The sequence below is a fragment of the Tenrec ecaudatus genome, chromosome 16 (genome assembly GCF_050624435.1).
Source record: "Tenrec ecaudatus isolate mTenEca1 chromosome 16, mTenEca1.hap1, whole genome shotgun sequence".
NCBI classification, from domain to species: domain Eukaryota; kingdom Metazoa; phylum Chordata; class Mammalia; order Afrosoricida; family Tenrecidae; genus Tenrec; species Tenrec ecaudatus.
In genome coordinates, this window is record NC_134545.1 from 86821655 (window position 1) to 86835950 (window position 14296).

At 56.7% G+C, this 14296-nt stretch overlaps 1 protein-coding gene across 3 annotated transcripts; it reads right to left on the bottom strand.

Annotated features, from left to right (window-relative positions):
* Positions 1–1179: 1179 nt before the first annotated feature.
* On the bottom strand, positions 1180–13930 carry LDB1 (LIM domain binding 1). Of its 3 annotated transcripts, none has more exons than XM_075534747.1 (11): positions 13625–13930; positions 5876–5978; positions 5708–5752; positions 5545–5620; positions 5347–5449; positions 5021–5193; positions 4371–4493; positions 4044–4127; positions 3831–3954; positions 3574–3716; positions 1180–2918 (listed from the first exon to the last, which is right to left on the bottom strand). In XM_075534747.1, the coding sequence occupies exons 1-11, from the start codon at positions 13647–13649 to the stop codon at positions 2688–2690; spliced, it is 1230 nt and encodes a 409-aa protein (XP_075390862.1). In that variant the 5' UTR covers positions 13650–13930; the 3' UTR covers positions 1180–2687. The 3 variants fall into 3 exon arrangements, with proteins under 3 accessions (XP_075390862.1, XP_075390861.1, XP_075390863.1); XM_075534746.1 differs by having other exon boundaries at positions 3568–3716; XM_075534748.1 differs by lacking the exon at positions 13625–13930 and adding an exon at positions 8178–8693 and having other exon boundaries at positions 3568–3716.
* Positions 13931–14296: the final 366 nt, after the last annotated feature.

The following is a 14296-nucleotide window of genomic DNA, read 5'->3' on the forward strand; positions in this document are numbered from 1 at the left end:
GGGCCTTCCCACCTTGCCAATCTTCTTTGATGCTGGGGGAGTAAGTACCTGGAGAGTAGCTCTGCTCCTCCTGCCAGGCGCCCTGGTGGCCCAGTGGGTGAGGGTTCCACTGATAATCATCAAGTGGACAGTTTGAGCCACCACTGACTGCAGTGCAGGAGACCCGGGGACCTGCTTTCTGGAAGATGGCAGCCTGGGAGACTCGATGGGACTGGTTGTTGTTTTTTTTTTTTTCAGTTTTATTGGCATATAATCCACGTATCAATGGTTCAGTCTTAATAAAAAATAATTATATAATCATTACCCTGACTTTAGAATATTTTTCTCATGGTGGGATCACCATCAGCTCTAGTGCTCACTCCCCGCTCCCAGTCCTGTGTCTCATGGGGATTCTAACTCCTGATAACTCCGAGGCAGAGCAGTACTGCCTGTTTGCGTTTCTGAGGCTGTAAATCTCTCGATGGGAGCACCAAGGAAGGGCTGCTGGTTTCCGGCAGCTGACTCTGCAGTTAGCGACCCAAGTTAAACCCACGACATCATCAGTCCTCATAGGGAGTCAGGACGAACTGCAACACACAGAACAGTAACTGTTCTAGAGCTACAGTTTGGGTTAGCCATAGTTTCAGGCATTCCCATCCTCCCACCCCCAAAACCCCCACCCAAACTCAGCAATCTCCTACTCCCTTAATCCTCCATCCAGACTTTACTACCAGGAGAGATGACTTCTGGAATCTCAGCTGGGACGGCAGGTAGGGGACTAGGAACTGCACTGACAAAACCAGGAGTCTCACAGATTGTTCCAACTCCCCCTGCTCCCCTCCCCAAGGCTGCCCAGCACTAGGGCCCTCCTTTCCCAGCATCTACACACATCTAAGCCAGGAACTGGACTCAAGAGAGTCACCAGCTGGCAGTCCCATGGCAGAGGTGAGATCAGGAGGATTCGAGTGGGGAAGAAAGCCAATTTCCCAGGGAGAGAGCACCCGGACTAACTGGAAGCAAACTCTGTGGTTGGGGGCAAAGGAGACAGAAAACAGAGAGGCAATCCTAGGAGTGAGCAAGATGAGCTGGTGATGAAGAGAAATTCACAAGTCCAACCGTCCCCAGTAATTGGTCTTCGGGTCTGGCAGGAAGGATGCACTTGAAAACTGAGTCATCACTGGGCATCAATAACAGACACTCTCAAACTGAAAACTCTCTTTATTGATTGGTACCATACATGACTCAAATGGCCCCCCACCAAAAAAAGGCATTACAGTTGGGGTGGGAAATCCACGTTCCCCACCTCTCCCATCAGCTCTGGATGTGACACCCTCCCAGCAGCTGGAGTGGAAGGAACACGGTGTGGGGAGACTTGGGGGTGAGAGGCGATGCTAACACTTGGGGACCGCCTGAAGGGGAAGGCAGCAAAGCTGGACCTGGGCCCAGACGCAAAGGACCCTGGTCCTTGGCCTCCCCCTGGGCCCCATGCCTCCCCAGGCCTATCCGAAAGGAAGCAGAGGATCCAGGCTGTCTCTCCTCTATTAGGAAGGAGAGAGAGGGGATCTTGGGAAACGAAGACCCTCCAGAGGGGATAGAAACCCATTGCTCTCAGGTAGGTGCAGAGCTAGGACACCCTCAGTGGCCCCTTCCCCTGTATGGAAAAGGGGTTGCCCTAGCTATGCAATTGAGGGGAATGAGAGGACAGTGGATGGGCCCCTCCCTACCCCATGCTTGCCCAAATGAGACCCAACAACACACACTCTCCCCCACCGGACAACTGCTCTAGTGGAGGAGGGGAGGTTGGGGGCTAGGGTTATCCAGGGAATCACAAGCACTAGGAGGGCAGGATTCACCAAGAAGACGAGGAGACAGACAGCAGTGTGGGGTTGTCCTCAAGAGGGGCAGACATGGCCATCCTTGGCCTCTCTTGCCTCATGGCATGTCCCCCCCCCACCACCACCAAGAGGAAAAGGGGAGAGGGCAAGGTGTCTCCTTGGTTTGAAGCTCTCAAGTGGTAGAAAATGATATGCATATCCCCTCACTCCCCTCCCCATCTGGGCCCTAGGCCAGGACTAGGGAGGTAGCTAGACTTGTAATATGGGGAAGGGGGGGGGGAGGTCACGAGTGATCTTTTTTTTAAAAACTTACATTTTTAATAATATTATTTTTTTTAAAAACGTGGAACTAGGATAGGTAGAAGGGGGAGGAGCCCAGAGATTTACCCCTCTACCACCAACTTCCTGGGGAGTGGGGACAGGGGTGGGGGGGGGGGAGAAGAGAATCCAACCAAGCCCTGTAACTTTAAGTTCCTAAAGGCTGTGAGTGGTGCCAAACCCAGGCTTGAAGGGGATAGAGTCAGAGGATGGAGAGCCCAGTGAGGACGGAAGTAAACGTCCTGGCGGGGAAGGGGGGGGTGGGGTCAGGCCATAGCTTTCCTTACAGGCCCAGTCAGTACCCACGTGGACATCGCAAGAGTCTCCCCTTCCCTCAGAATGCTCTGCAGAGGTCAGACCTAACCCCGGTCCGCTGGGGGTGGGTGGGTGGGGGCAAGTCTTGGCGCCTGCACCCTCACGAGTCCAGTCCCTCCCTGAAGCGGGTGGATGGAGGTTGCCCATTTCCAATGCTCAGTCTCTTCATTCTGTCTTCTGCTCCCTGGGGCTGCGAGGGTTGGGCAGGCAGGCAGAGTGCTGGGTGGCCTTGGGGGGCCTTTACTGGGAGGCCTGTGACGTGGGGTTCTCCGATTTGCTTTCCTGGCTGGATGGAGGCTTGCTGTTCCAGGGGCTGTTGGCGCCCAGGGCGGGGGAGTTGTTAAAGCTGTCCTCGTCGTCGATGCCGTTGGCCGCATCAAACTGGGTGTTCTCCAGCCGGGTGATGAGCCTCTCGTCCTCGTCCCCGAACTCCCCGCCCATCAGGGTGGGCTCCCCCACCACCATCACATCCTGAGAGTGGCGGAGGTCCCCAAACATAATCGGGGCAGGGGCTCGCCCAGCCCAGGGCGGTAGACACCCCCAAAACCCCAATATCCACCCCAGAAACTCAACCCCACTCCCACCCCGCTACTCAACCCCAAATTTCAAAGCCCAGCTCCTGGAATCCTTCCCAGTGAAGACCTCCTGAGCCTCAAAGTCTCTAGCCTGGGTCCAACTAGATTGTGGGAGAAGGCACACTACTTCCCTAGCTCCCAAGCCTGTCTCCCTTAAAAAAAAAGGTGGGGGGTGGGGAGATGCTCAACTTCTGTCCATATGTGAGGGGAAGCCAGTCCAAAACATCAGAGGGGAAAGTGTGCATGTGCATGTCTGGGTATCCTGCACCCATGTGAGCGTGTGTCTCTGATGGTCTGTGTCCTTCAAACTGTCTGGCCTGAACATACGTGAGTTCTCGTGGTTGTCTCTGTCCCTTTATGTCCAAGTCTGTGTGACAAGCACAAGTGACTGATAAGGACTCTCCTCAGTGACAGGAGTCAGTAGTCCATGCAGGCAGAGGACTGTAGGAAAAACCGCCTGAGATTCTGTCTGCTAGTGAGCTCAGACTGGGTCAGGGGTCAGTGGTAGGGCAGCCCAGAAGAGAGAAGAAAGCCGAGATGCTTACAGGTACCTGGCTGGAGAGGGCGAAGGTGCTGGCTGGACTCTTCTTCTTGCTGTTGCTGTTGTTGGTGTTGCCGCCCCCCGAGCTCATGGTGCTGCCCCCTGACATCTTCCGTTTCCGCCGCTTGCTGGGCTGCTGCCGGGCGGGCTCCGCTGAGCAGAGGAGGAAATACTCAGGTGGGGGAGGGCCTGGGCCCCAATCTGATTCCTAAGGAGCCGGGGCCTAGCATGGTCTCAGTCTTGCAGAACCGGGAGGCAGGCACTCACCTGGGGGTGCTACCATGCGCTGCCATTTCTGGAAAAGGCAGGTCTTGAGGCAGTCACGGGGGCTGAGGCTGTAGGTCTTATGGCGGGACATGAGCTCCTGCATGGGCTCAAGTATCACACAGAGCTGTGGGGTAGACCAGGAAGTGGTTCGTCAAGGGAGACACGGAGCCGAACCCATGTGGGCTGGGGCAGGCAGAAGACTGTTGGACTTACTCGGAGGTAGTTGAGAGTGGAATTGGACAGCCCACACCGGGTGATGTTTTTGGAGAGCTGATCCAGCATCTGGGGGTCCTGGGCCTAGTGGGGGGAAAAATAAGAATACTGGCCTTGGGGCTGTACCAGCTCACCTACACTGTCCCCTAAGCATACTGGTGCTCCTGAGAGAAAGGAGGGGCAGCAGGTATTTTGAAACTCACTTTCAAAGATGAGATGCAGGGACCCTACTGGTCTACGGAGGTAAGTGAGGAAGTGCTAGTTCTTGACCTACCCCGTCTGCTATCTGCTCTCACCCTGGCATCTTGGGTCATGCCCACAACTCACATGCATGGCAAGGATGCTGCGGGGGATGAGCTCTCGGTGCTGCCGGATGCTGAAGTGCCACGTCTTTATCCGCATCATGTCATCAAACATGAACTCCAGGTACAACCGACCTTCGACACACACCTGGCGGGGGGTGGGGGGATGTGGAATGCGCAGGCTTGTTAAAACCCTGCTCCCTTCCACAGACCAGACAGTGCACCTGTTACAATCTCCCCCGTGCTCAAAACTCTCCCATTGCACACCCTACTGCCACCTGTGCATACAAACGGGTAAACAAACAACTTTCAATACGGCCGAACTATTGAATTGTAGTTTGTAAAATGATATGCTAATAAAACTGTTAAACAACAACAACAAAATAAATGGATCTATAACAACGGTCACAGCACACCAGCTCCCATCTATCTGTCACAACAAATGCAGCAAAAATGCTTTAAACAGACCCTTGTCCTCTCTCCACACAGCCTGGGACAGACCCCTCTACTCTAAGCTCTGCGAGACAGGGCTGCACTGCTGTCCCCCTGGTGCCCAGGTACAATGGGTGCTTCCTCTTGTCCCTCCCTAGGGACTGCTGGGAGGACACTCAAGAGACAGAAGAGGGTTAGCAAGCCCAGGTGCCTCACTGTCCCACCTCCAGTTGGGCTGCTGACCTGGGTGAACATAGGTTTGCCATGCTGGGTCACCATGCTGCCCTGGTCACAGTCGAGGGACACAAAGTTGCTGTGGAATGCCTCCTTGGGGTGCTTAAGCACATAGTACAGCTCCGTGGCACCCCCCTCAAAGATGCTGCGGAAGTAGCGTGGAATCAAGGTCCGGCCAATGGCTGTAGAGATTGAACAAACTCTCAAGGACAGAAAGACCTCAAAATGAGTAGATATACAGCCCCAACGCACATCCCCAGGATAACCAACCCACTCAGACCTTAGAAGTAAGCAGCAAGTATGCAGAATTAGCAGGGGCCCCAGAGGCTACTCACTGTATCTCTTTGGTCCATCCTCTAAGCAGAAAGTGATGGTTAGCATGGCATCATCCTCAAAGAACTCAGTCGTGAAAGCATCCCACCAGAGATTGTCACACTCCTAGGGATCCCGGAGGTGTATATATGCCGTGAGACATTGCACAAGGGCACCCGGATGGCCATCCCAGTAGCCCCCCCCCCCTTCTTTCGCCATACCTCTGTCCAGTTCTGAAGCCGTTTGTTAAGCTCAAATATTCTGTAATCAGTTTGGTTGCCATATGGGGTGTGCCTCCTAGGAGGAAGGAAGGGAAGTCGGTCGGAGTAGGGCCTTCCCTCCCACCTCCACACCCTAGTGATGGAAAGACTGAACCCCACTTACCCGATCCCAGGTTCCAGGTATGTAGGCGGGTACATGGGAGTTGGGCTGTGTGAGAGAAAAGGCCATGAGCATGGGGATGGAAGTCAGTAATTATTGGGAGTCACTCCATCCCCCTTTAGAGTGGAGAATCCCATCTGGAGAAGGTCTGGGAAGTGGGGCAAGACTCACCCCACATCCCGATCCAGCATGGTGCCAGGATGGAAGGGGGGGAAGGCGTTGCCGTTCGGGGGCTCCTTCGGCGAGTACAGCTTGAATGACTTTGAGGAACAACCTAAAAGGGCAAAGGACACCCCTGGGTGTCGTCAGGCGGTCTTCGGGACGACTTCTCAGCCAGTATGGCCAGGGACAGGTCTTTGGAGCTGCCAGGCCAGAGGCAGCTTCAGGGAAGAAAGCAATTCTAGGAACACCTGGCACCACTTCTCAACCATACCCAAGAACCCTTTCTTCCTGTGACTTGATCAGGGGAGGAGATGAAGCCGAGAAGTGTCTGTACCACAAGAGACCAAGGAACATCCAAGGATTAGAATCGAATTTTGATAAACCTCCTCTTAATCTGTATTATTTTATTCAATCATCACAACGCTGGGTTGACTGTAACATTGTTCCCCCTTAACACAGGAGGCTGCTGAAGACGCAGAGGGACTTGCCAAGACCACAGAACTTGGTCTAACTGCAAGAAGTATGACTTGAGTCCCGAGCTCCAGGATCCCCATTCTTGCACTACTTCTACCATCCGCCACCTACCACCCTCCTCCAGGGACCAGTTTGAGGAAGGAGGGAGGGGGTGTTTGGCCAACTCTTTGCCCCTCCCCCAACCTTGAGTCTTAGGAGAGCAGGGCAAAGAAAGATAAGGGGGGGTGCTGTTGGCTGCCGCCCACCAGATAACCAGTTAGGTCTTCAGCAGCCCCCACCAACTGTCACGCTCTTATCAGCCCAGCCCCTTCTCCCACCCCCACCAAGGGTAAGGTATGTCTCCAACAAACCAGCAACCTAAAGCCTCAACCCCCCTTCTCTACTGAGGCTGACAGATCCCACCCACTTGCAAACTCGACAGTGGTTTCTGCCTGTGTCCCCCTCAATCAGCGACATACAACTCCTGGTGCTACCATTTCCTGATCGAAAGGAGTGTTGACATCCACTGCTAGGTATAAGCCAGGTATCCCACAACTCCACTTTTCCCCTTCTCTACCAGATAGAGGGAATCTAAGGCACAATCCTAAAGGTTCTGACACCAGCCAGAGCAACTTCAGGTTTCCCCAAACTTTGTGCACTGGAAGGATACCTGTAACAGGGGTACCTGGCTATAAAATCTACTTTTACAGATTTATGTTTTTTGGGGTTTCGAAAGAGACAAAGGAAGACCCTGTGCCAATATGTGTCATTTAATTCCCTCCCCAGGGCCCCTTCCTCACAATGTGGGCAAAAGGAGGGTCCCAAAGGGACCCGTACAGCAGTCCCTGAAGGTGCCAAGAGCCCGCCCGTGTGTGCCTGCACACAGTGTGCCCCATCCTGCCTAGCAGGCTTCCGCGCTCAGCTCGCCCCAACATGCCCAGCAAGGGCTGGAGCCCAGCAGCCCCAGGCAGGATCGGAACACCTGCAGCAAGCCCTCAGCCCATGCATGGGATCCCACAGGCCACAGCCTTCGCATGCTAGCCAGTGTGGACCAAAAAGGGTGTCTTTAGGAAAGAGCCAGCCCCCACCCGGTCCCCAAGTCATCTCATTTCACAGAAAGGGAGATGAAGGCCACTCGGGAAGCCAAAGCTCACACAGCCCACCAGATGCCAGGCCTGGGCAATGAGCTAAAGGGTCTCAATTCCCTGTGGCCCTTGTCCCCTCACCAGGCTACTCCTCCCCAGCCCCCTGGACCCCAAACCATCACTGCCTGCCCCCTTAGTCTCAGAGACAGTGAAGAAATGTATCAATCAGGTCAAGGCTCTAGGAAGAGAAGCAGGACAGCTGGGTTCCTCTTCGTTCCTGAACAAACTCTAGGAATTGACGGCCTGCCTGGGTGACGGTTTTGAGGAGTTAAAGTCCAAAGCTCTAGGACAGCCTTGATTTACACGTCCAGCTAATGGACACCCACAAACTCTGCATCTCTCCAGAACCACATTTACTCCCATTAGCCCCAGCGCAGGGGCTTGGCAGTGAGAAGGGGCGGGAGCATCACCCAGACCATCTGTCCCTGTGGCTGCCTGTCCCCAATGGAGAGGTGGGGGTTGGGGTGAAGGGGAGGTGTCATCTGGCTGTGAACACAGTCAGAGCCCTTAGGAATGGGGAGATGAAGGCAGGGCCCAGGGCTAGGAAAGTTTTCACAGGATGGGAGCCAAGGGGCCCCTTCAGCTGGGCAATGCCATGGAAAGTGGCCTGACCTACTGGCAGGCCCCAATCCTGGCTACCCCACATCCCCCAAAAGCCGGCATACCAGGCCTGGCCAAGTCTCAGGCCCTTCCACCTACCCCAGCCCACTTACCTGAGAGAACGAGGGGGGCCAGGAGGGGGATGGGGGCGCAGGCAGCCCAGAGCGGCCCTGCAGGGGAGAGGACTGGGCGCCGGGATGTGGGGGGAGCCCCAACTTCAGCCGCTCATGTCCCGAGTGGGACAGGCAGGCCTGGCCGCACAAAGACTCGCCTGCTCGGCCTCGGCCCGCCCCTCGGCGGCCGCAGCCCCGGGGGAAAGTTACAATGACCACGGGGCCGGGAGCCGGGGGCCCGGGGGCCGGCCTGGGGGGCGGGGGGCCGCAGGGAGTCCGGAGCCTTCTTTGTTTGCAAGGTTTCGCTCAACAATGGCTGCTCCGCTCTTTTCCTTTCTCCTCCTCCTCCTCCTCGGCTCTCCCCGCCGCCGCCTCTAGCTGCCTCTGCCTCCGCGCAGCCCGCCCGCCCTCCCCAGGCGCCCCGGCCCCTCCGCTGGGGCCACCGGGAGAGACAGGGCCCGCACTCGCACGCACTCGCCCACTCCCAGACGCACCCCCAGCGCCCGCCCCGCCGGCTCCCAGCCCGCTCCCTTTCTCTCCCTCCCCGCCGCTCTCCGAGGCGCTCTCAGAATGAGGCCCCAGGGCGGGCGGAGGGTGGAGCTGCCCCCACGGCCCCGCCCCCTCCCGGAGAAAGAGGAAGAAGGAGCCGAAAGGGAGGGAGGGAGGCCGGGAGGGAGGGCCAGCCGAGAAAAACAAAAGAGAGACAGAGACTGGGGGAGACAGGGGCAGAGACAGCCACCCAGCAGATGGGGCGGGAGCGCCCTGGGTGAGGGAGAGGCCTGGAGGGCAGGGTCCAGGTGCGAAATGCACCCCATCCCCTCCCCTAGCTCCAGGCGTGGTACTGGGGAACCTGAGCCACAGGCAGGGATGGTGGTGGGCGCACTCCTCTTTGCAGACCCCAGTAGAGTCACACTGCCCAAACCTCGCTCCCTCTACTCTGAGGGCTCAGGCGGAAGGCTGGCTTGGGCTGCCACCCTGGGTTTCAGTCCCTGGCATGAAATCCCAGAGCAGCTGGGGGGCGGTTCCTGGGGAAGGGGGAGGGGGATGTTATTTTTGACAGACACACATTCTGACTCCAGCTAGTAAACACTGTTTGGAGACAGGGGCAATTCCAGGTTTCCCCAACCCCCGACTGGGCTAAGTTACAAGGCCAGACCCAGACCCTTCTTAATAGAAAGCCCTCTTCCCAACCACTCAACTGACACAGGGGGTGCTGACAGAGCTTGGGAAGCCAAAGGTGCCTGTCACCCATCTGAGGGTCCCTAAAGGGGTCCAGTTGGTGCAGAATTCTCCGAGCCCCACAAACCCTGGGAGGAAAAGAGCATGTGGTTAATAGCAAGATGCAGCCTGTTCTCCAAGGGCATCCCAAAGTAGAGGTGCTCCTAGAATCTGGGGAGTGGTCTAGACCCTACTGCTTGGCTACATAAAGGCATGGCGCACACACACAGCTTGTCTGTGTGGAAGTCTTCCTTTATGATGAGTGGCTGCTTCCTATACCCTCCTTCCCCTTCACCATATTCACACATGGGCCCTAAGACAAGATTTCTCATGAATGACCTACTCACCAGGTGACAGTACAACCAGATTGCACCTGGCTCTGGACAGCTTACTCTAGACCAGCAGTTCTCAATCTGTGGATCGCAACCCCTTTGGGGGTGGAACGACCCTTTCGCAGGGGTCGCCAGATTTGTAACAGAAGCAAAATGACAATTATGAAGTAGCAATGAAAATAATTTTATGGTTGGGGGTCACCACAACATGAGGAACTGTATTAAAGGGTCGCGGCATTAGGAAGGTTGAGAACCACTGCTCTAGACACACATAAATAACTTATCTTGCTCCACTGTACCTGATACCTGGAATACACTTAATCCTAAATACACTTCAACCCAGGGGAGACACACATACACACACACACACACACACACACACACATCAGGGCTGGCTTCCAATTACACTGGAATCTATGACACACGTACATCCTGATCCAAACACACATACTGAAATTATGTGTATTCCTGAGCCAGTGACAGAGTAACATAAACACCCCAACTATTTGGTACTCAGCAACTTACCCCGTAAAGTGCCTTCCTTCCCTGAAAAGTACACACCACCGGAGCCTTCCCAAACACACCAAAAGATATGCCATTCAGCCACACCCTGGAGCAAACTGCCTACCACAAGACGTTGACATTCCCAATGACTCTCAAATGCAAAGTGCCACTCTGCAAACCCCATGTTTCTTCCCTACCCACAGGACAACTCCCTTATATTACATCTATTTCAACTTTCCTGAGCGCATTCACATTCAGTGTCCCAAGGGATTCTTATAGCACATAGGTCCAAAGTGAGCACAACACAGTGAGACAGGAGAGTCTGAAGTCATTGGCCCCTGGGCTTCCAAACCCCCCCAGAGGTCCAGCCCTGGAGCACTGCAGCCAGCCCTTCTCCTTTCTCCTCCCAGAGATGCCCACTGCAGGCTTCAAATGACTGTCCACATTAGGGGGGTGCGGAAATGGGGGTGTGTTCTGGCTTCTGGCCTCAGCCAAGAGGCTCAGAGTACAGAACCCCCACCCAGCCTCTCTGCAAAGAGGAGGCTAAGACTGGCCTCTCATTCCAAACTGGCTCCGTCTTCTTTCCCTTTTCTGGGAAGCTGGTCCCCTCTCAGTTCTGACCCAATTTCCAGTTGCATAAGGGCAGATACAAAGAGCAGGTCTGAGTTAGGAAGTCCTAAGTTGGGGGTTGGTGGGGGGGGTAGGGGAGCTGGAAGCAGCAAAGAATAACAAAGCTGATGAAAGAAGAGAGCACTTCTCTTTAAGGTGGGGGAATTGATGGCAAGCCTGCTCCAGTCCACAGGATGAGGTACCATCGCTGTCCCCTGCCCGGGCCCCTGGGGCTCCCTGACCCAGGCCTTCAGTGTGCCTGCCCCCCTTCCTTTGTCTGTGCCCGGCCTCCCGTTGGCCTGGCGCTCTGCCATCCTCTCCTGGCTCCCAGCCGCCACCACTGCTGCCTCCTCCCCTCCCCCCTACTCCTCCCTGCCTTAACCCTTCGGAGCCACATGCTGCTCCAGACAGGCCCCTGACCCCCTCAGCATCCTGCTGGTGGTGATGCCCCTCAGCAAGGTTCTCCTGTACACTAGCCATTTCCGCTCCAGAAGCTGTTCAGAGTGCCACCCCAGGAGCACTATGGGAGCTGTGTGTGTGTCTGCTGGTGTTTCCGCGTGTGCATGTGTGTGGGTCTGCGTGTGCTCTGGCTTCCCTCAGTCACATGTGTGGGGCATGTGCTGTCTCTGCTGGGCTGGGGGAGGAGGAGGAGCCGGGAGAGAGCAGAGCACAAAGGAGAGACTCAGACAGGCAAGCAGCAGGCAGGCGGCCTGCCAGGGTGCCTTGGCCCCCACCCCAGGGCTGCTCCAGGGGGCAGTGCGGGGGGTGGGGGGGTGGTGTCTGCGGGCCTGGAACTGCTAGATGCTACCACAGGATGCCCCTGTGTTCAAGCATGTGCTCCCATCCAACCAGCCAAGTCTGTTCCCCTTCAGCTCCAACTCCTACCACTCCCTACCTCAGGCCACTCTCCAGCCCCTCCCCATGTGGCTCTCCTAGATGTCCAGCCTCCATCCATCCCCAGTAGCATCAATCCACCAGGCCTTTTCACATTTTGAGGGGGTAAAGACTCCCCAATCTCAGCCATCTTTTGCCCCCTTTCCTCCCCACCACACCCGTCTGTCCCTGGTAGACAGACACACAAAAGGCACATGGGTTATGAGACACTGCATGAAGTTGTCCCCTACACACACACACACACACACACACACCTCACCACCACCACCACCACCACCCAGTCTGAGTTCTCTTCCTGTGCCTGTGCTGCTCCCAGAGAGACTGAGAGGAAACTTTCTCCCTCCTCCCACTGAACCCAGGTACCTACCCCCAACTTCAGGGCCAATGTCCCACTCAACCTCCAGTCTGACAGTCACAATCCCTATTCGTGGGAACTCAAACTCTAAAATTGATCACCCATCACCCTAACTGGTCGGGAGCTTAAGTTTCAGTTCTGTTCGTGTGTGGTGATGGAGGGTTTGGGGGGGTCAGGGCCCCAGGGTGGGCTCGCCACATGGGTGGATGGGAAGCAGGGTAGCCAGCATGGAGCAGTTATAAAGGAGAAACTGTACAAACAGGCAGGCACACCAAACTGGTAGGGAAGGGATGATGGGACCAGGCAAGAGTCCAACTTGGCATGCTTTTCCCTCTTCTCCTCTCCCCCACCTTCTTCAGCAGGAGCCAAGGGTTCCCACACCAGGATATTCCAGGATCCTCAGGCTCTACTAGGTCCCCCTCCTGGGCCCCATGCCTCAGTAGGGGCTTTAAATGTGTGCCCTGCCCAGCCTAGGCCCAATCACATGATTTTCAAGGAAGCTTTGACCCTGGCCATGTCTCTAGGGGACTATGTACAGGGGCAGTGTGCAGTATGAGCCTCCCCCTCACAAAAAAAATTTTTTTAAGTATCAGGAGGAAGTAAAGGAGCCCAAACCAGGCTAGATTAAGGACATACAACTTTCAAGAGAAAGCAGACTCCAGTTTGCGACAGCACCGGGGTCTGGCAGATCATTTTAAGACCCCAGAAGTTCTGATGGGGAGAGGCAGGGTCCTAAGGCCTGTTGGAGATTAGCCCTCCAGGCCCACGGCCCCTCTCTGCTTCCTGGGAGGAAGGTGGAGCCTCCACCCCAGGACACACAGCTCAGAACCAATTGTCATGGTCAGAAGGGTCTGAGCCTGGATTGTCTCTGAAGTTCTGGTTTTGGGGTGGTGGGTTTCTTCCTCAATACAACTCTGTACACATCACTCTATTTCTCACATTCCCCTCCCACTAGGGCACAGATGTCAGACCCAAGGGCCCAATTATCTGGCACCCCCCCCCCCCAAGGAATAGCTCCTGTCCCCTGGAGGGCCAACCTTCCCTGGCAACAGGCAGGAAAAGTGGCGGGGGGAGTGTAGGTAAAATGAACTCCAACCAACCCTTCCCTGAAAATAAGGTCCTCAGAAACAGCACGTGGGGGGGTGTCACAGAATATATAAGAAAGGAATGGGGGGCAACCTAAACTAGCCAATCACAACTCTATGATGACCTGGGTGGGGGGGGTGTCAAAAGTCCAGAGTCACTTCTGATTGGCTAACACCCTGGAATTCTGGGAATCTCAGCCCCCCCAGTCCCCTCCCCAGTTAACCCCCCCAGCACATACATAGAAGCTTACCCCCCAGAGGCCCCCTCCCCGTGTTCCTGGACTGTGGCGCATTTACACAGTTGTGGGTATCCCCCTACACAGAGGCCCCACATGCCCCTTACAACCTCTGCCAGATACCCCCCTCCAAGTTCTCCCCAAACAAGGGGTGAAGGGCCCCGGCGAGGGTTAGGAAGGGAGGGACCGGTGCCCGCGCGCGCGCCCCACTCACCAGGACAGGCACAGCCCACTGACATCTTCACATCGCCCGCCGCTGGGGGCCCAGCCGAGTCACGGTGCCTGCCCCGCGCGGGGACAGGCCGGGCATGAGCCGCCGCCGCCGCCGCCGCCTGCTGCCCCCGCTGGCCCCCGCCGAGCTCTCCGCCGGCCTGGCCCGGCCGGCCTCGGTCCGGTGCGGGCGGTCCCTGGCTGCGACGAGGGGCCTGTCAGGCGCGGAGCAGACAGGAAGGAAGCCAGGCAGGAAGGCGAGCTGCCTCTGCGTGTGTGCGCGCGAGTGTGCGTCCCCAGAGTGTGTGTCCGTGTGTGCGCGTGTGCGTGTGCGTGTCTGTGCGCTGCTCCCGCCGCCGCCCCCGCCCCCCGCGCAGCCGCCGCCGCCGCCGCTCGTAGCCCTCGCCGCTCGCGCACCCGCCGCGCCCGCACTCCAGCCCCAGCCGGGCGGGGCCGGGCTTTATTAATATGCTAATTGCCCCGCTGGTGGGAGGGGAGAGCCGTGTCAAAGTGACCCGGGCGAGCGCGCGGCGAGCGGCGACGTGCGTGCGCTGCGCGGCGGGCCGCGAGGGGCTGGGAGCGTTCCGGCAACGACATTCGTGTGACGCAGCTCTTAAAGAAAGGAGACCGAGGCAGAGACCCCAGAGCGTGAAGGGAGGGAGGGAGGGGGTGAAGC

Coding starts and splice junctions, on each gene's coding strand:
- LDB1 (XM_075534746.1), bottom strand. CDS start 13,649: ATGTCAGTGGGCTGTGCCTGTCCTG. Junction 5,979..13,624: donor AGTGGGCTGTGCCTGTCCTG/GTGAGTGGGGCG, acceptor TTGCCCTTTTAG/GTTGTTCCTCAAAGTCATTC. Junction 4,494..5,020: donor GCAAACCTATGTTCACCCAG/GTCAGCAGCCCA, acceptor ACCCCCCGCCAG/GTGTGTGTCGAAGGTCGGTT.